The 24,641-nt window shown below is 47.3% G+C and overlaps 1 protein-coding gene across 1 annotated transcript in view; it reads left to right on the top strand.

Annotated features, from left to right (window-relative positions):
• Positions 1–1,496, top strand: part of BCOR (BCL6 corepressor) — a 38,896-nt gene extending 37,400 nt beyond the window's left edge. Inside the window, exon 14 of the mRNA XM_010181787.1 lies at positions 376–1,496. Coding sequence (XP_010180089.1) covers positions 376–667 — 292 coding nt within the window. The 3' untranslated portion in view covers positions 668–1,496. The remainder of the gene's footprint in view (positions 1–375) is intronic.
• Positions 1,497–24,641: the final 23,145 nt, after the last annotated feature.

Genomic DNA, 24,641 nt, shown 5'->3' with positions numbered 1-24,641 from the left:
AAAAAACCCTCTGTTGACTTGTATTGAATGTGGGCATCTCTGGAAGTCAGAGGTGCTGAAATTCCTGATTATAACCCCAGGCCATCTCCTAACTTGCTAAGCCTGCACCGGTGTGAGCAGCCCTCGGGATGGCTGCTGACCCACGCGTGCACCCAGGAGCCCTGGCCTTATCTTGCTCCTTCCCCAAAGCTGAGGCACTGCAAGTAAATATGTACGTGCCTGCACATCTGTTACATTCGGCCCCCAGGGCAATGGCCTTGATTTCAGGGATGTTGTTTGTGCGGGAGGGTTTCTTGTGCAGTGATACGGTGAAGAGTCAAGTGGCTTGCAACTTGGTGTCAGTTATTGGAGCCTGTTTCTCCTTCGCTTCCACAGACCACGAAACTGGCTTTTGCTCTCGGATGTGGTGAAGAGGCTAAAAATGTCATCTCGCATCTTCCGCTGCAACTTCCCCAATCTGGAAGTTGTCACCATCACGGAGGCTGAGTTTTACAAACAGACTTCCCTCAGCCAGTTGTTCTGCGCGACAGACCTTGAAGCGTTTAACCCGGAGAGCAAAGAGCTGTTGGACTTGGTAGAGTTCACAAGTGAACTCAAGACGTTGCTCGGCTCCTCGCTTCACTGGTTGCATCCGCACGAGGACCCTCCCTTCGACATCCTCTGGTGAAACCATCAGGCCGTTTAATGTACAGTGCTCTATACAGTTACTTCTTTATGTATATGTGTTCAAATGCAATTGTTTCTGTAAAGAAAGGACACTATTAAATATGAAAATATCTTTCCTTTATATAAGAGATCTGAATTCCAGTTGGATGGATTTTGGAAGAATTTTTTTTTTAACTTCAGTCAGTTTTTACAAAATTGTTATATAATGTTTCTTTAAATGCACACAGGCTTTGGGATAAGTTTGTTATTACTCGGAACACATTTTTTTTTAAAGAACACACCCACACATTGACTTTGTTTCATACAAAGCACTGATTACACAGAACATACTTTTTCTAGGTGATGTGATCAAAGTCGTGTGGCTTGTTTGGGAGATAGAATTTGGTAAGGCACTTGGTGATATTATTTTTGGTTTTTTGTTTACAGAATTACCTGCTTTGGCCAGGTAAGCACTATTGAATATAATTCAATAGTTTGTAATATAAATTAAACCATATCCATACGCATCAACTAATTGTAAGAACTTTTATATCCTAATTTAAAAGCTGTGAAATTTAGTTTTCACACATCAAACCGGATTGTTTATATATGTTTAAACATTTTATGCTCTTTATTTAAAGAAGACTTTGAACTATTTTTTCTGTACCTTGTAAAATACTGAAAAACTAACATATGTTGAAGTTGCTTGAAACTGTACATAAACTAAATTTTCTGAATTGTGTGTTTATGTTTGAGATCTGTGTTTTAACTTTGTAAGTAAATCTTCTGCCTTTGTATTTATATTTTACAAAAATTTTCTTAAAGGCAATAAAACTGTTGAGAAATGAAGAGGCTAAAGTGACTCCATTAATTCCGTGCCGGGTTGTGAAATGAGCTCCGGCTCATTAATGTTTATGAAAGGAGGCTCCGCATGCGGTTCCTGAAGCGGAGCAGAGCTGCCACAGGTGCTGGTGAGCAGCTGATAAAATCTGAGGTAGAATCTGCCTTGGTTTCCAAATTCCAGGCTACAAGAAAACATCAGACGGGCGCGCCTTTTGCAGGACCAAGGTTTAAAAGCGGTATTCACAATACTTTCTGCATTGCCTTTTGGTTAAAGAATTGTGAATAGGTTCCATTATTTTCCCCCCTTTGTCATCGTTTTAAGTTGAATTGACTGAATTCTCTTCTCAGTTGTGTCTGCAGAGGAGAGGAAAATAGTACCACGGTAAGTGCTTTAGTTTTAATGTGGAGCATTAAGGCTGTGAGCTCCCTTTGGGGGGATCTGAAGGGACAGTTAACAGAATGTCACTTTTACATTGCTTGGGAACTTGCGTCTTGAGAGGCTGAGCTCCCAGGGCTTGGGCAGGACCACTCTTAAGGATCTGGGTCTGCCTTTCCTCTGTGGAAAGAAGTTCCTGCTGTGAACCCAAGGTCTGAGTTTTGCTTTGGGGCGGTTTTTAACAGTAGCATGGCCTGTGGTAGCCAAAAGCTTCAGCTGAGATGTTTAAATCGTGCTGCTTTTCTGATGAGGGCCAGGACACCCACCAAAGGGGTCTCGAGCAGAGCACCTGGTCCGACTGAGAAAAGAATCTGGGGGAAAGTTTCTCCATCTGGAGCAGTGAAGCTGAGAGGTTTCGATTAATGTACAGCGTATTGCAGTTTAAATCTTGAGGGAGCTTAAGGAATGGTGTGAATTACCCTCGTCCTGAAGGTAAGGGAGAATGATAGGTTCCTGAAGGTGCCCCAGAGGAAAGCTGCACACCTTTCGTGGGTGTGTTGCCATCGAGTCTTTTGCCAAATGTTTGTACTGCGTGGCTTACAGTGGAATTGTTTCAGAGGGTAAGGTGGTTTTGTAGCCGAACTAAGAGGTGACAGGGGAGTCCCACAGCTGTCTGCTGCTGGCACCTGAAGTCCTGTCTCCCCACAGGGCAGGGGAGTTTAGTCCTAATGCAGCCATCAACATCTTTCTTCAGACTTTGCATAAGGATGGTGATGCTCTCTCCTGTACGGCTTACGTGCATGCCCTGAGTTTGTTTTTAAGCCAGCCTCCAGCTTTGCAAGGAACCGAAACACAGACATCCCTACTCTCCTGTGCCGGCGGTTTTTACGCCCTGTTTTTCCCAGAAAGGAGAGGTGAGCCAGAAAAACGAAGGCAGAGGAGAACATTAAAAGCAATTATTACAGACACCTTTATCTGATCAGCTGTGTAATGCCTGGGTGGTTTGAGCTGAGCATAAATCAGCTTCGTACCACTTCCAGGGGTGCGTGGCAGACGCCTCACTTCTTGCTGTGCCCCGCAGGCAAGCCGACGATTGACACGACTTCCTCTTTTGGCCAGCTCCTCCTCAGATGATCTTGAGCACGTGTTCCCCAAATGTCTCTGCTTAGTCAGCTTTCCAGTATCTCCACTGAGTACAGTTGGGCCTTCTCCATGCTGGCGCTTGCATCCGTGCTCAAATACAGCAACAGCCTCATGCTGTTGTAATGCAAGCGTGTGCCTGCCCCAGGGCTTGTCTGTGCTCTGAAAATAGGGCTGTGGTGGGGAACACCTGATCACAGTGCTGTCCCTTGACATAATGCAACCATTTTAACTTCTGGGATATACTTTTTTTTTAAAGAGACTTTGTTATGCATGGGTGCCTGAAAAGATCACGGAGGGTTTGGCAAAAGTAGGAGGGCAGCGTCCTGTGCTGCTGGGTGCACTAGGCTGGCTTGGCTGACCCTATTCTGGCCGGTTTGGGAGAGACTCATGGGAGAGGCTGGCTGCACGTGTGGTTTTGCAGTAGGCAAGCCCAGGAGATGGTTACCTTGAGGAGAGGAGAGATGGCAGTGTGCCGGGAGGGAGTGAGCTCAGTGAAGGTGAATGTAGGCAGGGGAGTTGAAACACTGGTTGCCTTGCCAGCGCCGGGACCGGCTGAATCCTGCATGGCACAGAGCTGGGGACTGAGCTGGCTCCAACCGTCATGGCAGGGCAGGGCTGGGAGGACGCTGATGTTCAGCATTTCAGCTTCTGGACTTACGCTGCTCTCCTTTAAAACACTTTCTCGTGCATCTTCCATGGGCCAGACTTGCTTCACACTGCTGGCATTGCTCCAGGTTAATAAAAAATAAGGAAACAGAAACGCAGCCTTTGGGGATGGTAAAACCCCGCTGATCCCAGGTCCTGCCTTCTGCAAAGGGGAAAGTGCAGTGTTGGTGCTGTTGGGGCCCAAGCCAAGGTGTTTCCTTGAGTTTCCCCTGCTTATCACTTGGGCTTATTACTATGCTAGGAGGTTGAGTTGCCCCATGGGAGGTGTTGGAAAACCACTGGTGCAATAGGGGAAAAAAAACCAACCATCTCCAGCTAGAGCAGGCTGGTGAGTCTCAGTGAAGGGAGTTTCCTTTCTCAAACTTTTACTTGGTGCGGGTTGGGAAGTCTCAGGAAATACCTGTCTGCCTGGCAGCAGGGGAAGCCACAGCATGGGCAGTTCTGGGAGGTTTCCTCTGAGATAAGCTGCTGAGGACCACAAAATATTGAACTCCTCCTTCGTCTTCTTCCCTTACCCAAGAGGACTGGGTTCTGCATAGTGGGGTTAGCCCTGGGAGTCTCCTATTTGGGTTATTGCTTCCTCTGGACACTCTTCTCATTTCTTTTGCTTTGCTGTTGTCTTCCCATTTGGCTTTGGTGTCCTAGCTGGACATTTGCACCAAATACCAAATGGTGAGTGGCAAGCAAGGGCCAGAGGCGTTTGGTCCTTGTTTGTGCAGTTTAGGGAGCAATCTACTAAAGGGAGAGCCCAGGTGCCTGCTGGAAGCCTGACACAGCTTCTAGTTCGTATGATCACAGCAGCAGAATGGAAACTGTCTTAAAAACTGCTCCCTGGGGCCAAGCTCCTTCATGGATCAAAGAGTTTGAAGCTGGCTCCTCCCTTCATTTCTGTGCTAAATAACGCAACTATAGATGAGACCCATCGTTTGTGCATTAATATGAACAAGGTGTCAGGGTGTGGTAAATGCAGGCAGCTGCCATTCCCAGGCTCTGCGGGGCTGCTGGTGAACATTCAGCATCATTTCTTCAGTTCGTACAGGAAAAAGGCACACATTGCTGCTTTAAACTTGCACAGATGCAAGCTAACTGAAAAAACAGCATCATATCTGTTTAAAATTGTTTGCAGAACATCATATTTTATTTTTCAGTGTGGGTCCAGTGTTGGTAGGAGAGGGCTTGGTGCCATTACACAAGACAGAGGAGTCAAATGGCACAGTTATGGAAATGTACATTAGGTCTTTTCTCAATGTGTTTATTCACTGTTCCATTTCTTCTAGAAGGAGGGACAGGAGAAGAAAGTGACTGGAATCCGCAAGTTTCACTTTGTGAGCTTGTAGCGTTGTTAGGGGAAAAAAATCCCGAAACAGATCAGAAGAAGATGAAGTTATCTTTAAGTACCACGGCCACACCGTCTTCCCACCTACATCAGTCTTGTTAATTCTGCATTTCACCCGTTAGTGTGCTTTGCATGAGCTTACCGTGATTGCGGAGGGAAGAGATTGTATTTTCCTGCAAGTTAAGCATGATGGATTATTAGGAGCAATACCCCTGGGGGGAGAAGACGGCACAGTTGCTTGTTTCTGGTTTGCCAGCCCTGAAGCAAACCTCGTCCGCGCCATGTGCACACTTTGCTCCAGCAGACCGATGTGACTGTAGACGGTTGCTCTCTTGAGCCAGGTACAAACTACAAATCTGCCACTAAATAGATTTTCCTTTTGTTGTCACATTAATTTGCAACTCATTAATAGTGACAGCAGTGAGGTACTGCACTGATGCAGATTTGCATATTCATGACCAACTTATTATTAAACAAATAAGATTTCCCTAGCTTAGGAAGCACCCAGAGTAATGCCACATTGTGCATTATATCAGCCTGGATGTTTTATTTGCTCTTTAATATGTTAATAGATGCAAGGGGTGCTCTTTTTTACGTAAATGTGCATCTGTAAAATAACATGTAATTTAAAATATCTCAATCGTTTAAATAGTAATCCATTAGGAAACCTGCCAATAATTGAGCAGGAATACCTATTTAATGTACAAATCAATTAATCAATTCTAACCGCAGGCTTTGTCGCCTGATGACCGTAACGCGGGCAGAACCATCAAGGCACAGCCAAGTCCCTGTACTGGCGAGGTGAGTGAGGGGCAGACAGCTGATCCCGTGTTTTATGGTTCGTTACAGTCAAATTGTTTGGTTTTCATAGTTGCTTTTGTTTCTTTTCCCCAGAGGAGTGGTGGGAGAGAAAGCCAAGACTGTGCCTGGTGCAGTACCCTCTGCCGCCCTCTCGTCTTACTTGCATCGCTCCAGCACGGCTGAGGGAAACGTGGCCATTGTGGCTCCGCAGGGCCCCCCCCCCCCTGCTCCCCATTATCTCCTCTGGCAGGTGCTCATCGTGGGTACCACCTTGACAGCAGTGATGGCTCAGCCCCAGGAGGAAGGAGGGTAGTGCGTGGGGAAGGTACATCCTTGTTCCGAAGGAAAAGCCCTTGGAGTTAACAGCTGCATAAAATCTGCAGGCAGGAGGAATGGGAGATATGGAGCGGAGGGCCATCCTGCAGGCAGGTATTTTAGTTCACTTGCTGGTAACAGTGAAGGTCCTTTGCCCACAAAGTAGCACAACTATTTTTCTATTGGGCTATTCAAGACTAGCCAGTATGCATAACAAAACCCTCTTCAGCTCCCTGCTGCACCTATGTTCTTCATTCCTTTCTGGCTCTTTTAACAATTTGTAAGGTACTGGGCATAATTACATGTGTGGGAACCAGCTGGTTATTGTGAAGTTCCTCGCACTCCTCAAGTTATTTTTTTATCCTGGCTTGACTTTCCAGAGGCGTTTGACGGTGTTGCCTAACCATGAGGCCGAATGCGGTTCTTACCCCATCCTGCTGTTCCCTTGTGAGTCACTAGCCACCCCATTTGAACTGCTGGCCCGTGCTCCCAGGCACCCCAGGCTCAGGAGCTCCTGTTGCTGGCTAATTGCAAAGGATGTATGGCCTTGAAGAGACATAGCTAAAACCGAGTATGGTGAGATGCAGCTTCTAAGTCATCTCAAAGACTACATCCCTGCAGGCACAGAGCAAGGTGAGGCTGTTTTTAAAACCTGTATACAGCAACCTCTCAGCGCTTTTCTCCAGCAGGAGATAATTTGATTTTCTGATGTGGGATCTTGTCCTTCTCTTCATCTCCTCTCTCACGTCCTTCTCTGGCACAATGAGGGGTGCCAGTGGGGCCTGATTTCCTGGTTTTCCTGATTTCCACTGCTCTGTGGTTGCAGCTGTTTTCATGTGCTGAGGATGTAGAGGGTTAGGCAATACATGTGGCAGACGCCCGTGATGTCAGAGACAGCATTTAGTATTTGTAGCTGTCGAAATTTCAAGGGAAAGGCTCTCTAATGAAAACCCTTTTCCAATATGCCATAAAACTCCTGTTTAAGTAAAGCCTACGTGAAGGCAAGTCCTGACAGGCCTCCTGAAATGAAAAGGGCAGATTATTTAACAGCTGATCAACACTAATAACCCTTGACAAATACAGTATGCAAATTTAGCGCTGGAGCCAACAAGCGCCAAAGGGACTCTTCTCTAACAGCCTGGCCTGGCTGCACTCAAACCACCGCTGTTAATGACAGAGCCCAGTGCCGGGAACGGGGAGACCTGGGCTGCACCTGCCATGTGTTAGGTCAGTGGTCTGTGGGTGCTTGTTTAGGAGAAGTTCCTCCCCCACCACAGAATTCTAATGGGCATTTGGTGTCTGACCGCTCGGTGGGGCCAGGCTCGGGCTCCCGTGCTGAGATGCTGAAACAAGTGGCTTAGAATGCTGAGGGAACTGAAACAAATAGTTCAGACCTGGATATCTTATCCCCCCCTTCCGTCACATCTTAGGGGAAAGATCAGTGCTGAGTATCTTTGTGATATGTCAGTCTACACACAGAAAAAAAATCCCCTTTCTGAATTGGGCCAACCCACAGGCAGAGTTAAGGTGGGCTCTGATGTGGATTTCCATGCAGAGGAAAGCATGAGATGGGAGCAGATGCAGAGTAAGGGGTTCATCCTTTTGCCTCTTAGCTCCATGTCATGAGGGCGGCTTTGTAGCTGCCCTGGTCAATTTGGCTTCCCCAGCTCAGGGAGGCTACCTGTGCTACCCACTGGCTGCTGCAAGCACCTGGGGATTGGGGAGCCTCGTTACAGACCTAGCAGGGCCTGTCCCAGGGATCGCTGCTGCTGGATGGGGTGGGCCCCTCTGGGAATGTCCCCTGCACCCCCATGAGCTGGTTACACTCACTAACCCGGCAGAAGCCAGGCCCAGGAGACCCTCGGGGTGGGGGTCTACAAAGTGGGTGGGCATCCCAACCCCCTGCAAGGCTAGGAGGCAGTGGTGCCTGGCTGCAGGAGCATGGCAAGGGGCGGGCAACGAAGCGCTGCCCTTTTGGTGGCAGTGTGGCATTACCTTGGCTCAGAAAGATGGGTAAGCGTGTTCCTCCCGAGCCTGGCTGCTCAGTTCATCCACCAGCTTCCCACGCAGCCGTTAACAGTCTAGTGACCAAAAGTGTCTGGTCCCCAAGGGGTTACCTTGCCTGAAATGGCTGCCATGCCCAAAGAGCCAGCGTGCTTTTGATTGCCACTGTTTTCAAAGGCTCAGGAGAGACCTTGATTAGCAAAGTCAACAAAGGGATGCAAATAACACTGCAGCGAAAAGGTGCCTTGTTAGTTTGGGAGTCAAGGCCCTGGGTAGTAAGCAACAGCTCTCGCTGTTGGGAAACATTAGAGAAGGGAGGGTGTGTTATTCTGGAGAAACCAGTAGCTCAGACCAGCTCACGGCTCTGTGGACACAAAGCAGCGTCTCTGTCTTCAAGGTTATTTAATAGTAAACAAGTGCGGTCAGGAGGAGAGCAACCACTGCTGCCCAAGTGCTTGGGCTCGGGCTATTTTGTGAGCTTGGGCAGGGGCAGCGCAGGCTGGAGAGGTCCAGAAAATCCCTTCCCAGGCTTATTTCTACAGCTAAATGTCAGCCCAAAATCACAGCCCTGTGCTCAGCCCGTGCTGGACTTGCCAGGGCTTCCAACATCCAGAAAAGTTTCTAATGACCATAGTCTTTCCCACTCAGGGATTGCCTTAACTTCACCTGCGGTAACCCTGGGTTCTTGGTGTGGCTCTCAGTGTTGCTTTGAAGGCAGAGCAAGGTGAGTCAGACCCATCCCTTGCCCAGCCAGCACTGGAGAAGGAGGAGGACGAGAGTGGGTCTGCTCGGGAGCTGGTGCCGGATCACAGCAGAACAGCCCCAAGGACGGTCCCTCTTGTGCTGCAGGCGGCTCCGGAGAGCACAGAGGAATGCGGTATCCCAGGCAGTCTGTTTGTGAAGGCGTAAGGCATTTTTTCAAAATACACAACAGAGACTTCTGCAGGGCTCAGTCTTTTTGTAAAGTAAATGTATTTGACAGGTTTATTTCTTTATCAGGTATTTGTCTAACCCTGTGACACTGAGAGAACTGATTTCCTGGTACAAATGTTAAACTGTAAACTCCCAGAGATGTGTACTGTCACAGTCAGTGTCCCAGATATCCTCACCCCAATTTCATGTTAAGTGTCCAGGCTGACAGCAGGGGACCCCAGAGATGCTGGATAACCTATGCCATGATCACACCGGGCCACCATGATGTACAAGAGCCAGGAAAAGAGACAGCCCAGTAGGAGGACAGGAGACCTGCTTCTGGCCACTCCTGGCTGAGTGGCTGGTGGATTCAGGGGTTAAAAACCAAGCCTTTTGCAAGCAGTGCTGCCATCCGACAGGATGGGGAGATTAGAAACACCTTAAGCCCTGAAGGTTTTGCAGCACCACTGACTGATCAAATAAAAAATATGTGAATCATAAATCAATGTAATTTAAAGCAGATTTATTTAGAAATTGAGATCGGGCACCGAGGGGCTTATCCAAATCACTCTAGCTTGTCATTAGCCGCTTCCCCTGACTGTGTGTACCCTCTGGGGTTAGGTGAGGTGGGGGTGCAGACATGCTGCCTGCCATTTAAATCAGACCTGGGCAGGGGGCTTGGAGCTGGGAGCTGGGATAGGGTGGTACTCAGGGTGAAGGAAGAACTCAGCTGCCTGCTCACCCTGGGGCTGCTGCCTGGCTTTGGCCACCGACAGATGACAACCAGGCGAGAGGAGCAGGCGTGCTGTGCTGTTGCAGCATGGCATGAAGGCTCAGCTCAGCCCAGTGTGTCAGGGACCACAGTCACTCCCAGCAGCAATGGACACACTGGGGAGTCCCTTCCCTCGCTCAACACTGGCTTAACAGGGAGCCTTTGCTGTGCTCCTGCCATCATCTGCTTTCTTGTCTCCTCAGCGTGCAGGTGTCCGAGGCGGGGGCATGCTGCAGTTGTGCACAGTGTGTGCATGTCTGTGTTTTGGGGGATCTTGGCTGCTTGGTCCCTTGCCCCAACTGTACAGGAGATCCTGTTATCTGACCCAGCACAGGAGCCAGAAGAGGGGGGAAGGTTGGCTTCCCTCTTCCCATCATGCCTGCAGTCACTCTGCAAACACATTAGTTTTCCTAAAAAGGCACCGGAGAGCTTGAACAGCAAAACCACTGTGGCATTTATTAATTTTTTAGCATAGCTCTTCCTCTCTCCCCCACCTACTGTGATTTGCGTACCTGCTGATCCTCTCCCTCCTGCAATAATACTGTGAAGGATAGGGAAATTATATCTGAGCAGTAACTCCTTGGCTCTGAAGCTGTGGAAGACCCTGTGTGCCACCACACTTGGAGCAGAGACTTCCAGCAAGTGGAAGCAGGTGGTTTAACCTCCTAAGAGCTGCACGACACCTGCAAGACCCCAGGAAATGTGAGAACCCAGCCCTGCCAGTGTGGGATGGCTCTGCCCTCAGGAAAGCCCTTGCCCCTGGGAAAAGTTTGCTTGGAGAAAATTGCTGTTCCCTACTGGCAGTGTCTCGCCTGCGGCAGAGCTGCTTCCTGAGGGAGAGGGGAGGAAAGCCCTCCACTCTGGAGGTTTCATTGCTACCCCCGGCCTTGTCTGGGGAGTTGGGAATGCCACCCCTCCCCATTCCTGCACATACTGGGACTGAGCATCCCACAGCAGGGCTGTGCTGCAGGGCTAGCTCTGACCCCACGGGCTTCGGATGGCTTCTGATGCGCTCTGCCAGTTTTAGCCAGCAAGAAGCTGCAGGCAGACGTGTGACCCTAGCAGTGTAATTAATCACTTTTCTTACTGCTGTCTTTATCCTCTTCACCCCCAACTTCTTATTTCATTTGGGTTTGTGGCTGAATGATATCTCTTCCAGTAAAAATCCTAAAGATGGGGCAGCCAGATCCAGGTCCAGGGAGAGAAAGAGGGCAAATCCCTCCAGAAATCCCTGGGAAAGCCCAGCTATTTTTTCCTGTCCTCCTGCCTCCTCTGTGACCAAGAGGGGACAAGGCATGTGGGCAGGGGAGGAAGGACAGCAGGGTGATGAGTAGGTGGTGGAGAGCTCTAGGGAGCTCTCTGCCCTTATTTAGAGCCAATGGCGTGGGTGGACAACAGAGTGAAGCACTGGAGAAGAGCAGGAAACTAAGTTTCAGGAGGAAACTTTTTATCACATGGCGATAAGCCTCCAAACAGCAACTTAGGCTCTGCGGGAGAGTGACTAAAACCCCGGTGTGCTGCAGCCTGGTTAAAACTGTGCTGTGCTCCAGCTTTGCTGGAAAAAGAAATAATTTTTGTGGTCTGAAAGTTGCATCTTTGAGGGCTCTGGCATCGGCACAGCATCCTTGCATGCCATGCATGCCCCTTCTTGCTCCCTGCCCTGGGACAGCTGCATAGACAGCGTGCAGTGGTGAGGGAGGTGAGAGCAGAGAGGCGATGCTTACCATCGTATCTGTCCCGTGACCCTGAGATACAGCTCCTGTTGTTTTTTTGCCAAACACAAGCTGGACAGGGACAGCAGGACAGGAAACCTGGCGTGTGAGCCAGGGTGAAGAAAGACGACACCACTGTCCCATCCGCCCACGGCAGGGAGCATCCCCGGACTCTCTAGGGACAGACATAATGATCAGAGGCTGAGGCCAGGGGCAGGGGGAGCCAGGAGGGTGGGCAAGGCACACTTGGAGCAGGCTATGGGCAAGCTGGGGCAGTCAGTGGCTATCAGCAGGGCTTGCTTCATCAGGCACTGACAGTGAGGCTGAGGAGGTTCCTGTTTCTGGACTATATTAAGGCACGCACAACGGCTTGAGGGTGGGGGCGAAAGGACAGCGAGAAGTTGTGAAAGAGCAGTATGCTGGAGCCCGTGAGTAAAACCGAGGCCTTTTGGCAGCGTTTCAGAAAATGGGGTGGTCCAGTTAGGGAGTTCAGGAAATTGTCTGAGCTAGATTAAACATTTTCTAAAACCTTCTGGGTGCTTAAGAGCTGACTTGAAAGTTGGCAAAGTTAAATAAAACAAAAGTTAACACATTCTCCTCAATTTATTTTGTTGCAAGGCTAGTATAAAGTCAGCCTATTTTTCGTTAGTTTGAATGTCCCCTTCCATCTGAAGGCAGAAGTATCTGCAGAGTAAAATCCTGGGACACTTGCACAGCCATGCAGTGTGTTGCATGTGACACACAGGAGCTTTAGCACATGTCTCAAAAGCCATAAACCACATCACCCTTAGTCATAAAACTGGATTTATCTTTAATTGGAGCCTGGATGTAGAAGAGTCTCTGTGGGTCTGCGGCTCACTGGAGTTTTCCTTCAGCCCCCAACCCAGGGAGTGCCCAGCTGCTTCCCTGGACCTGGTGCTTGCTCTCCAGGAGCTGCACATCGTATCACAGGAGACAGGGCTGCCACAGCACGGGCAAGAGAAGCATCGCTTCTCCCCACTGGATCTCAGACCCCACCACAGCATAACAGTAGCAATGGAAACAACAGTGGGTTGGACTGGTGAGGACTGGAGAATGTCGAAACTCAGGGTGCCTGAGCAAAGCAAGAGCTTCTCTGCGTTCGTGCCCACCACAGGCAGCCTCTGCCGACCTCAAGCTGTGTCTCCCCTTTCCTTCAGAGAGCAAGTGGTGTACGAGCTGCCTGGAGCTAAGGATTTCCACTGCTCACGTAGGCTGCAGAGCAAACGCATGCCCCGTGCCTATCTATCTGCCTGGTGGAAATGGAGCCCTTGATACAAAAAACCCCATCAACCTGGGAAATCACCTGCTTCTGTCTCTTGGGAAAAAGTGGAATCAGAGGCGGTATCAGGCACAGAGCAGATGTTGGCAGCTTCCTTGCTCCGTGGAAATAAGGAAGTAGGGAACCCATTTAGACAAACAGTCCCACATAAATCTTAGCCCGACGTTTCTTGCCTGTGCCTGATTCCGTATCATCTCTGCAAAGGGTAAATTGAACTCTGCTTCATTGACGGAGCCCAGTGCTATTACTAATACCTGTCTTTATGGCAGAGCTGCTTTGGGTGAGAAAAGAAAAGCAGTATGGCCCCAGGAGAGAGAGAGAAATCAGAACATAAATGCAGGTATCAAAGCAGAAAAATGCAGAGAGCGGCAGTAGCTCAGGGTATGTTGGAGAAGAGAACAAACTCTTATCACAGTAAGAGCAGAGAAAGCCATCCCACTGAAGGGAGGAGACAAGGAGGACAGCTGACATCCTGCAGAGAGGGAATCTAAGGTCTGGGGGAGGGAGAGCACAACCCCAAAGGCATGGCATTGGGAGAGGATGCAGCTCTTAAAGATACAGCTTCACTAAGTCTCTGCTGCCGGAGCCAGTCAGCCAAACCAGCAGCTCCTGGGCTGTGAGGGAGGCTGAGGGCAGGTGTGTGAAAGCAGGTATTTTTAAGTGGTATTTTTAAGGTTTCCAGGCTCCTTGTCATCTACCAAGTTGCAGGAGAAAGTAAGAGCCTAAACACCCACCTGGAATCTGGTTGGATGAAAATGAATTATTAAAAGAAGTGGAGATTTATTGCCTTTAAAAAATTTATTAAAAGGACAAGGGGAACAACTTTCTGCGTGAGCAATGTCAGGAGGTGGGAACAAGGGAAGGAGTTTTGCCTTTGAAGGCGGTCGGCTCCAGGGAGATGCTGTCTCCAACCACGTAGGGGTCATGTCAGCTCCCACTCAGTGCCCAGTCTCTTTTGGGAGATGCCTAGCATCCAAAGGACAATGCACAGGGACCAAGCAGAAGTGCTAGAGTGCACTTCCCTTTTTAGTGCAGAAACCTCATGAGCAGTGGGAACTTTGGCTAAGCCCTGGGAAAGCCAGGGAGGCCTGTTTGCTCTGCTTTTGGAAGGAGCAACGGTCAATCCGCCCCCAGATATTGGATTTCCAAAATGTCCCTTTTTTATAGCCAGGAATCGAGAAGTGTGCTCTGACCTCTAGCAGAGGAGGAGTGATGCTGTGGAGTCAAGGGAAGGAGGAATGGTCCAAGAGAGGATTCCCAGCAGTGAGTCAGAATGCGGAGAGGCTGAGGTGAAACTGGTAAAAATAGTTCGGGGAACCGGGACAAGTCCTGAAAGAAAACAGCCTTTGTGCAAGGAGGATAAAATAAAATCAGAAAGGGCTGGAGCAGCCCTATGGAGATAGAGCTGACACTGAAGACCAGGGAGAAAAGGCAGAAGGAGAACACAAAGAGAGGATCCTGCCAATCACTGTGCTTTATGTAACATTTTAACACCAGGGCTTATTGGAGGGATTGCTGTTTCTAGTAATCTGGGAGCGTTGTCTGCACTGGCAGGTGGAGGTGAAGACACTTTCCCTCCTGACTGTACTATGACGCCAGAAATAAGTACAATTTGTCTCTGGAAAAGCTGCTGATCACATTCTTCATGTCAGAATGGAGATACATGTGGAAGAGAAACTAAAGTAAAGATAGTCCCCATGTGCAGGTACACAGAGCACACATAGGCATCCACCCTCTCACAGTTCACCTACAGCTGGGTAGAAGATGGAGAGTTACCAGTGTAACCTTCAGAAAGCTGATTGCAAGAATGTTTTCCCATTAATTCTGCTAGTGGGACAGTGATTGCACTGTTTAAGATAGCCACAATTGGCCGAGAAGCAAAGCTAAACAGCACCCTAGGTAAAATATTTTGCTTTGCTTGCTGCCTCAGAGGTGGGCCTTGCTAAAAGAGGCACTAAAAGACAGCACAGTGGTTTAGGATCTTGCCCTGCCTGATGACCAAAATTCACCTGACAGTGTTCAGTTGCCTGGCGTGAGGCTGAGCAGGCAAGGATGTGTGCAGTGCTTGCTCGTAGGTGGAGTGGTGGGCCTGTGTCACGGGTATGGTCAGAAGCCATGGCCAGAACCCACCTGCTAGTCAAGGGTTTTCGTGTACATCTCTCTGTCTCAAACAACTCAAACCTTGATTACACAGCAAGGTACATGGCAGCACAAAGATGACATATTTCCTAAAATGTAACCACTTTTTAATCTCTGATACTAGTCACACTCAGGTAGGTATTTTCTGCTGAGTCCACCTCATGTCAGAGATAGTATGGAGTAAAAATTCCTACTTGTGCCCCTACTCTGTGAAACACTACAAGACAGCAAGTACTGTGCAAATGTGGATTCCGCCCTTCAGTGCCCAAGCCTATGAAAATGAATGTAGCCGTTTGTCTTGCCACTTCCCCCTCTTTCTCCAGGGGATCTGTCACGCGAGCAAATTACAATTACAATTACAATGAAAGGGACTAAACCTGGCACGCTTTTAGATTTCCCACAGATTCATCCCTGCTCCTCACCTGCTGTCCATCTATCTCTGATCGTCCACTTCTGTACAGGAAGGGTGGGAGAGGTCTCTGCTCTGCCTACATCTTGCGTTTTCTTTTGAACTTTTATTTTTCCTGCCTGTGGTTGAACATCCTTGCATGCACATAACTTTGCATCCATGTGCATAACAGTGACGCTGGCCACACCATTCTCAGTGCAACAGAAGCAATTTGCTCATGTTGATTTACTGTAATGGCTGCTGTCTTTTCTTGACCAAGATGTGAACTTCAGCTCTTTTTTACTGAAACACACAAAGACGCGTAATGATGTTACTACATCTCAGAGCTGTGACCCAGTCCAGAGGAAGGTGTCTTGGAGCTCCGACAAAATCTGCAAGGGAAGTCCCCCTGTGATCCCTGGGGATGTGGTTTACAAACCAAATGGTAACTTTTGTGTATAGATGGCCTTTAACCACATTAAGACACATATTTGCAGAAGACCTGGCCTACTGATAGAGACTCTGTGTTTGCAAACTAACAAGCTTGTCAAGAAAAAAACAAAGTTCCGCTTTAAAGTGTGTTTAACTGGAAACAATACCAAAACGAAGTCCAGCCATTATATTCAAAAACCAAGTAAACTCTCTCCCCAATCCCCATATCTTGAAAATCCCATTATCTCAGTAACAAATACTAACAGGGACCAAGCCCTTTGTCAGAGCTGTCCTCTTAGCGCTAAGTCACACGGTATCTGCATCAGGGTGCTTTGTAGGTAGAGGAATACTGCTGCTCTGCACTGGCAAAGAGCTTCTACTGTGAATGCAGATGTAGCAGTAAAGCTGGCTAGATAAAACTACAAAAAGAGGTCTCTACCAAAGAGCAAAACATGTCACTTCAGCAGGCATCAAGCTAACTGTGACTGGTTAGCTTGGCGTGAAGGCACCTGTGTGAGGCAGGATCACACTAAATGTTCTCACTGCTGATGTAGCTGTGGTGGTGAATGCATTTGGTGCAGAGCTATCTACCTTATAAGAACTCCCACGTGTTATATTATCTCTCACAAAGGTACATACAAATACTTACCTGTAAATTAAGTTAAAATAATGAATTCTGGGGTAATTACTGGACTCTTGGCCTGAGAAGAGAAAATGGATTTAATCACATTTTAAAAAATAGGACAAGACACTAATGCTGACTCATTGATATTCTTATTATGATAGTTAACCTACCTCAGACAGGTACACAACAAGGCCAAGCAATTGTGGAGTGTGTTTGAGCTGAGAAAGGAAAAAAGGAAAAAAAAAAGGAAAAAGTTCTCTAAAGGAAAGTTCAGATACATTTCAAAGAACTACAGCTCTAAAAACACCAAAGGAGTTTTATCAAACTTCCCAGAAAAACTTTCCTCTGAGAGGAAATAGGGCAAGTGAGATTTCAAAGGGAGAGATCTTTTTTCCTGGGGTGCAGAGATGATGACTGAAAAAATTCCAACCCTCAGCCTCCTGAGTGTGCATTTGTCCTGAGCTGTGTGTAGCATGGCTACTGTCAGGTTGTAATTAAGACGCGAATATGCACTAGGTTCACTGACTAAAGTTCTGGATTAATCTTGGATGTAGTTGAGACCCTAGATTCACCCCAAGCAGCTGAGTTACTATAAAGCACTGATTTACCAACCCTTAAAAAGAGTGCAGCAGGTCTGGGTTTTTAAAAAAAAAAATTATTATTTAATTCCTCCACTAATTAACAGCAGGTAGTGAATAGGAAAGTGTTTATCCTCCCCCCTTCAGCTCACTACCCTGCTGTGTTATGACAGATGGAATGTTAATTAACATGACCTGGCAGATAATATTTAATTCAAGACAGAGTATCATGGAAACATCTGACTGCCTCAGGGCTGGTCACCTACCAGGTACGCCCTAAAAAAACCCCTCCCATGAGCCTTCCTAGGGGCACCGATGGCTTTTAGTTGAGCTAATTCAGAAACAGGCTCAAGGCTGTGCCTACACTAAGTTTCCTGTCTGCTTTTGTGCTTGCCGCTACTCTCCCTGGGACAGGGTGGGGGGTTTTGCCTTTGCCTGCTGCTGCTCGCTGGCCTCACGGCTGTGGGCTTGTCCAGGCTGTGCATCTGCCTGAGGTCTCTGGAGCAGCTGGAGCCCTAGGCTGAGGGGAAGGGTCTCCTCAGGGATGAGAAGACGATCAGTCCCTCAGTGATCTCCCCATTCAACAGGCACAGTCCCACTGGGCACCAGTGTGTGTGGCCTGGCCTGCCGCCATGATGGGAGCAGGGTGAGGGATGATGGCACAGGCAGCACGCTCTGGGCATTGGGCTATGCGGGAGGAGGAAGACACCTCCTCTGGGGCAAGCAGAGCTGATGCTGTACACGTTCAGCTCACCAGGGCAAAAAAAAGTGCGTATTTTTGTATGCCTAGGTGATAGTCTGACACTAGCTCCATTAGCACTGTGGGACTGGTTTGCTCTGCCCTGCGCACACCGTCCCTCTGAGGCAAAGCCAGCGCCTACCAAAGGCCTCATCTCCTCAGGCAGAAACCACAGGGAGTATTTAAAGAGAAACCACACGGAGTATGGCTTTACGAAGCCTCAGACTAATGCCAATACAGCCATGTGGTTGCAGAGTAAAACAACAAACAAACAAACATGCAGTGGAGGCTTTTTAAAAGTCTATGTTGCCACAGAAGGACTTGAAAGGGGATTTGACTGAAAGCTGGCTGTGAAGAAAAGCACCTGACTCTGCTATTCTCACTCACTCGGCTCCAGCCCAGAAAAGGCAAGGAGGAGGCAAGTGCTGAATTACAGGTTACTGTATTTTTTGTTTTTTAAGTAGCTGGTGTATGCTTATAAACACAAGTAAAAGAAGAAACTTATTCCCTAGGCCTGATGTGGGCACCAGGATGACAGCTGCTTGGGGACTGAGTGGTGCTAAGCCCCTCTGTGTCCCCTGCTTGCAGGGTGACGGGCTGGGCTCAGTGGGAGCTGTGAGAGTGCACAGCACCCTGCATATCGCACAGTTTTTATACCAGAGTAAAAATATGAGCACTTCAGCATGATCACTTCACTCTCAGCTGTGATTTTAAATTGAGGGTATTCCTTTAAAATAATGCTATTCATTTGCAAATACAGGAAGATGCAGACACAGTGAAGAAGCTTTGCAAAGATCCCCTCAGCCCTGTGAGTGAAAGATCAGACTTTCTGTTACCTTTGAAAATATTAATTTATTATCTGGATAAGCTACCAGATGCTATCTCTTAATAGATTTGGACCAGTGATTTCTACTAATTTTAAGAAATATAAGCAGTATTATGCGCCCGCGCACACACGTACGCACACAAACACACGTCTTGAAATGTAGGAATCAAAAAGCTCCTCTATCTGCAAAAAGCCTATATACTGTTATTGCCAGGAGCAGCCTTTCTGACCACAGATATCTAAAAGACAGAGTGGTCTTTGGGTACTATTTAGTTCCAAAGGGGCTATAAAAGGCAGATGGTCTCATTAGAAACAATTTATGCATATATATTTCTAGGAGTTGAACACTGCCAGAATAGGTTTAGCTCTTTCACCATACCGAGGAAAATATCACCACTTGCAAATGTTTCCAGTTTGCAAAATAATGACCTATCCAAAGTAGCTAAGCAACTAATTACTCAAATACTAGAAGGTTATATGCCAATATTATCACATTGTTGGTCTCCTGGGCAAACAACTTCACATTCCTCAAACTGCCATATAGTGTCATTAGACTGTGCAGGAAAGTCCTTTCTTAGTAGTACAGCAGCAGCAGCCCCAATGCCCCTGTGCTTATGCCATCATTTCAACTATTATTTCCAATCTCCAAGTCAAATCACTTATTAATTAGAGAGGCAACTCTAGCAAACCCAATTACCCGCAGGCAGTTTCTTTCCAGATGTGAAGCCCTTCTTGGGGATGGACCATGATCCCAGTTGCTGGGGAATGTTTGTGATTTTTCTCTCCAACATATGAACCTTTACACTCCACTCTGGCAATACCTTTCCCAGCCCCTGCCCACGACACGTCTGCTGAATGCATTTCTTCCCCAAGCTCCAAATCTTAGAGAATTCAGTCTACAGAGCTTCAGGATGTGTAGAGACAGCCCTGTGCAGGCACGTGTACTTTTAGGGCCTGTACTCAATGTCTTTGAATGTTTCTTGAGCACAAAGAAAGCAATGATAAATTGTGTAGAGAAGTGGGGTCAGTTCAGGAAACTGCAAAAAACAACAGCTCGGACACTTGGTTTCTGGATTCACTTAAAACAAAGAAATACTTTTGTTGATGGATATTTAATCAAAAAGGCAGGGAGAAGTCTTGTTCTGGGGCAGGAGGAGAGTGCTTTTGTGGAAGGTGTGCCTTCATCTCTGCTTTTTAGGATGATCTGAAGACAGCATGTGTAGCTACAAAACATGAACAATTCTCCTCTGTAGATTAGTCACTAGAGGGGCCATCACACACATTTAACAAGTATGCTCCACACGCAAAGACGCCTTTTATGAGACTTGTGCATTTGAGTTGTATGGTGGTGTTGGGAGAGTGGATGTGATGCCTATAGTCAGCCTATGGTGTGTTTCATGTTGCATGTAAGGTGCCAAAAAAGGTGAGAGCTTTTTGGCAAATATTTGGTCTGTCCTTCAGAAGAGTTGAGGAACTAACGAGTACTTGGGTCTGTGTGAAAAAGGTTGCATATGGGATATGGGGATGGAGAAAGAGAATAGGTAGGGAGCTTAGGAGGACGTGCCTGTTTTCTTCAGGTAACCTTCTCATGATACTGTGTCTTCAGGGTGGCTGCATTCCAGCTCAGACACTCCCTTGGGAGACGGTCACTAAGACTAATTATGCCCATACAGAACAGAAGCATCTTCAAGAAATGAAACTATAGAAAAATCTGTGTCAGCATAAGTAGTTGCAAATTATGTTTTAGCTTCCTGAAAATAGCATTCCTTTTGCCAGGCACTTGTGTGGTACCCATCTCCACAGCATCTGACAACCTCAGTTTGTAATATATGCCTACACCACCCCAGAACTGTAACAAACTATTTTCCTATCACCTTCTCTCCTGTGCACATCTCAGGTGCTGTTCCAGTCATTTTCTGCTTACCATGCTGCTGTGGGCCTGCAGTCTCAGCTGTAAAGGAGCCAGCGTTACCCAGCTGAGGCCATGTGCCTTCATTCTTCTCACCTTGCCTTGGGAGACAGGGTGATGCTATTTTACAGTCTGCGAACTCAGGCACAGAGGCTAGTGGCCATATTCTAGGATATTTATGCATCAGTGTCACATGGAAAATCTGCAGCAAGCAGGGACTTGAATCCATATCTCCTAAATCCAAGGTTAGTAGATTAATCATTTCCTTTCAGCCATCTGTCCAACCGCAAAGTATTTCTGAATTTGTATTTGATTTCTCCAGGAGGAATTAACCACTGACATACTTTTACCTTACAGGTGATGTAAAAATAAAATAAAAAATAGAAAAAGAGAGAGAAAAAATAAAGTACTTAATTGCATCATAGATACATATAGCTTAAACCCGTGACTTAATCTGACTTATCCAGGACTGATCCTTACTTTGCTGCAAGTTGTATTTGTTAGAAGAAAACAAAATGTATGGCACCACTAAAAATAAGTAACTAACTTATGAAAAAGTTACCTTCACCAAACAATACAGGAAAATATAGGAAAAAAGAGTTGGCAGTTGAAGCAAGCTCTCCCTATGTGCTTATGAGTCAGCCTACCAGATTTCTGAGAGCAGTGTCCAATTGTACAGCACCACTGAATAGGCGCAGCATAAAGCACCCAGTATATCTTTATGTACTGGTTCGTGCTCTCACTCATGTGAGGTGATCCCCATAGCAACATCCTGCCACGGCAATACAGACCCTCTAAAGGTCAGCCTAGAAAACAACAACAGTATTTCACAAAATCTCTAAAACAAATACTATTTTATTTCAGCGACATGGAAATTAAACACACTCTAAATTCTATCAGACCAAGGACATTCAGGCCTCCTTTAAAGCATGACAAGGGAAGCTCGCCAGCCTTTCTGTCTTATGAAGAGTCTACCTGATAGACACAACCTGCCAGTGAAATTTCTGATAAAAAAAAGAATCAGACAGAGCGTAACTCTGTCCTTCTTGCACAGGAGCAAAAGCTGCAGGTCTAACTTTTACAGCCCATCATACTTGATGAAATAAAAGATTTATGCAGAAGATCTTTACCTACAGTTCCGTAAACAGTTAATACTTATCCACAGGGAGGCCAGCAATGGCAACCACAAAACGCAACCGTACTGATCCTTTCTCACACTGAGCACATCAAGGAAGACAGAAAATCCTTATCTAAAATTGGGAAGCCAGCTAAGTAGCATTTATTCCAACAACTATAAAACAGTGCCATTTACAGAAAGTTCATACCTCTTTTAGCAACTGTGCCAAGGGGGCTTTTTAGCTATTAATGGACCATCAGTCATTGCAGCTCAGATATCTGAATGACTGGGAAGGCACAGGTGTGGGCACAGGCAGTACAAACTACCCTCACAGGATGGTTGTGTCTTAGGACTGGGGAACACAAACTTTCAACCTTTCATTCACAGAAGATCATGGTGTCTTTGACCCATGATCAACCATTCCTATGCCCCACAGAGCTGTCCATCCCTTCAGAGCTGTCCTCTGCTGCTGTGGCTGGTCAGGGTAGGCAAAGTCAGGAACGGGAAGAGTAGCTATCCCCTATAGCATCTCTTGGTGTTAGCTCCATCTAGCAAACCAGCTGTAAGCACCTAAGGAGAGGGTATTTGAAAGCCAGTGTGCTTGGAAAGCAAGTGCTCTGAAAAGAGAGATCGTTGCTCCCCAGTGGCCCTGGAGATGGGAAGATTCACACACCTATCTGTTTTGCAGTGGAAGGTGATCTCCAGAAAGGTCTCCTTTCCCTGTTCTTCCTGCTCCTGTCAGATCCGTCTCTGTTAAATCAACATTGCTGGCTCAGCTACAGCCAGAGAGGCAGAGGCAGACAAATCAGGTTAGAACAATGCAAAATCAGGTCTCAGCCAAAAGAAAAAGAAAGGAAGAAGCAAAAAGAAAGGAAACCCTGTGAATTTCAGTGCTTGGAGCACAAAGTATTCAAAGGGAAGATTCTTTCACTTTTCTTCGTCCCTGGTATTCTGCTTGAGTGTGCAGGGGCTGTGAAAACTCCAGAAATAGACACTGGGCACTCCCCTGGTTAGGACACTATAGCAGGACACTGCAGCCCAAGTTGCTCTTTTCTTCTTCTCCATCACAAGGCCCAGGAGTACTATGGGACTGAGGGGTTTCTCTGCAAGGTGCCTGAAGAATGAGAGCCCCCTCTATATGGGAGCAATTGCTTTTTGTCAGAGGGCTGTGCGGTTCCTTACTGCAGGCTGTGCTCAAAAGGGTGCAAACCCCTCTTTGTCTCTTCCTGTGCTTAACCATATGTCCTTTTCTGCCACTCCCAAAGTCAGAGAGGAGAATTTTGGCCCAAGCCTTTACAGAAGATAAAGTCTAAATGTCAGGTGTCTCCCTAGGCAAGCAGCAAACACTCCTTTCACCACAGAGCACTAGAGGATGAAAAATTAAATCTAAAAGAAAGCATGAGCCATCCATATATCACTCCCTAGGCTTCGCAGTACTAACCTCTTACGAGTGCAACAGACATCCTGTGTTCAACCTGAGAAACAGTCAAAACACTAAAACATTTAAAAGGCAATAAACCGGGTCGAGGAAAACAACCTTGACCACAGCAGGTCACTTGTAAGGAAGTGACCTGACCTTGTGACAATGAAACGAGTAAAAAGTGGGGTGAAATCTCACCAAAGGCCCTACCCATGGCCGGAAACTGGAGATGGAAACTAGGGAAAACCAAGCCAGAGCTGATTACACCACCAGTGTGACATAAAAAACTGGGTTTTTTTCTGGTATGCAAAGTGCAGGAAGGCATAAAGCAGCCCACTGCAGTGTTAAAAATGATAGGAGAAAGTAAATTCATGTGGTGAGGCAGGAGGAGAGAAGAGAAGAGCTCTGCATAATGCCATCATCTCTAGTACTTGCTGGTTGTTGTGTCTTCTCGTTTACTTGGGATATACTCAGTTTGGTGCAAGGGTCAGCTCTTGATCTATTTTTATACAGCATTAGACACAATGGGATCCTGCTGCAAAAATAGAAATAAATACCACAATATTTTTTTGCTAATTCATTAAATACAGACGGACAAATGAATAAGCTGAATAAAGCCCCGAGCTGTCCGAGTCTCCATTCTGAGCAGACTGTATCTACCTCTAATGAAGATCTAAGGGATCTGTTTCATGATTTGGCAACCACAATGTTACTTGCCCTGCAAGTAGAGCACTATTGACTTGGATAGCGTGAAAATCCATATGGGATGTGTGGATGTACTCATTACACAGAGAGTTTGGGAGCTGGTAGGACAAGGTATAATGGCTTTAAACTGGAAGAGGGTAGATTTAGATTATGTATAAGGAAGAAATTCTTTACTATGAGTGTGCTGGGGCACTGGCACAGGTTGCCCGGAGCAGTTGTGGATGCTCCCTCTCTGGCAGTGTTCAAGGCCAGATGTATTTGATGCAGAGCACTTGTTTCTGCCATAGGGTTTGTCCATTATAGAAGTGTTTGAGGACAGCCTGGATGGTAAATGTCAGTGGGGTATGGGCAAGTGGTGAGTACAGATGAAGAGCTTTTTACACAGTGTGTAACAGAGCTGGCACGTGACTGAGGTGAATGCAGTTGCAGAAGGGGTTAACATCTCCTCAAGGTAGCACACCACTGGGCTCGTGACTGGGTTTTTAGGCTTCCCTCCACTAATGGTCCAATCCCACTGCCTTGCTGTCTTTCCACTCAGTCTCCTGCCTGTAAGAGATGGATTGTATCTACCTCTGTCGTTCGTGCTTCTGGATCTGCAGGTGTGTGCACGCCTCACCTGTGTGTGTTGCTATATTCGGGAGCAAAGGGGTAAATGTAGGGTGTGGAGTAAGTCTGGTATGCAAAGGAGGCCAAAAGAGAGGGAAGCCCTTGCAGGGTGTGAGGTGCTGTGTTTGGCAGTGTGTAGCTGAAGGGTATGTCTCGCTGATCTCCTGGGGGGCTTGCAGAGGCTGGCCCCTGTGCAAAGGATTGCCTGAGCCCTGCATGTGAGAGGGGCCATGTGTGAGGGCAAGAGGGGAGGCTGCAGAGAGGCTGTGGGTGGGAGAAGAGATGTGCAGAGATGGGAGCCACTGGGACATATGTGCTGGGAGGGTGTGCAG

This window comes from Mesitornis unicolor, unplaced genomic scaffold (assembly GCF_000695765.1).
Source record: "Mesitornis unicolor isolate BGI_N332 unplaced genomic scaffold, ASM69576v1 scaffold5873, whole genome shotgun sequence".
Lineage (NCBI taxonomy): Eukaryota > Metazoa > Chordata > Aves > Mesitornithiformes > Mesitornithidae > Mesitornis > Mesitornis unicolor.
This window is presented reverse-complemented; position numbering and strand designations above follow the sequence as displayed.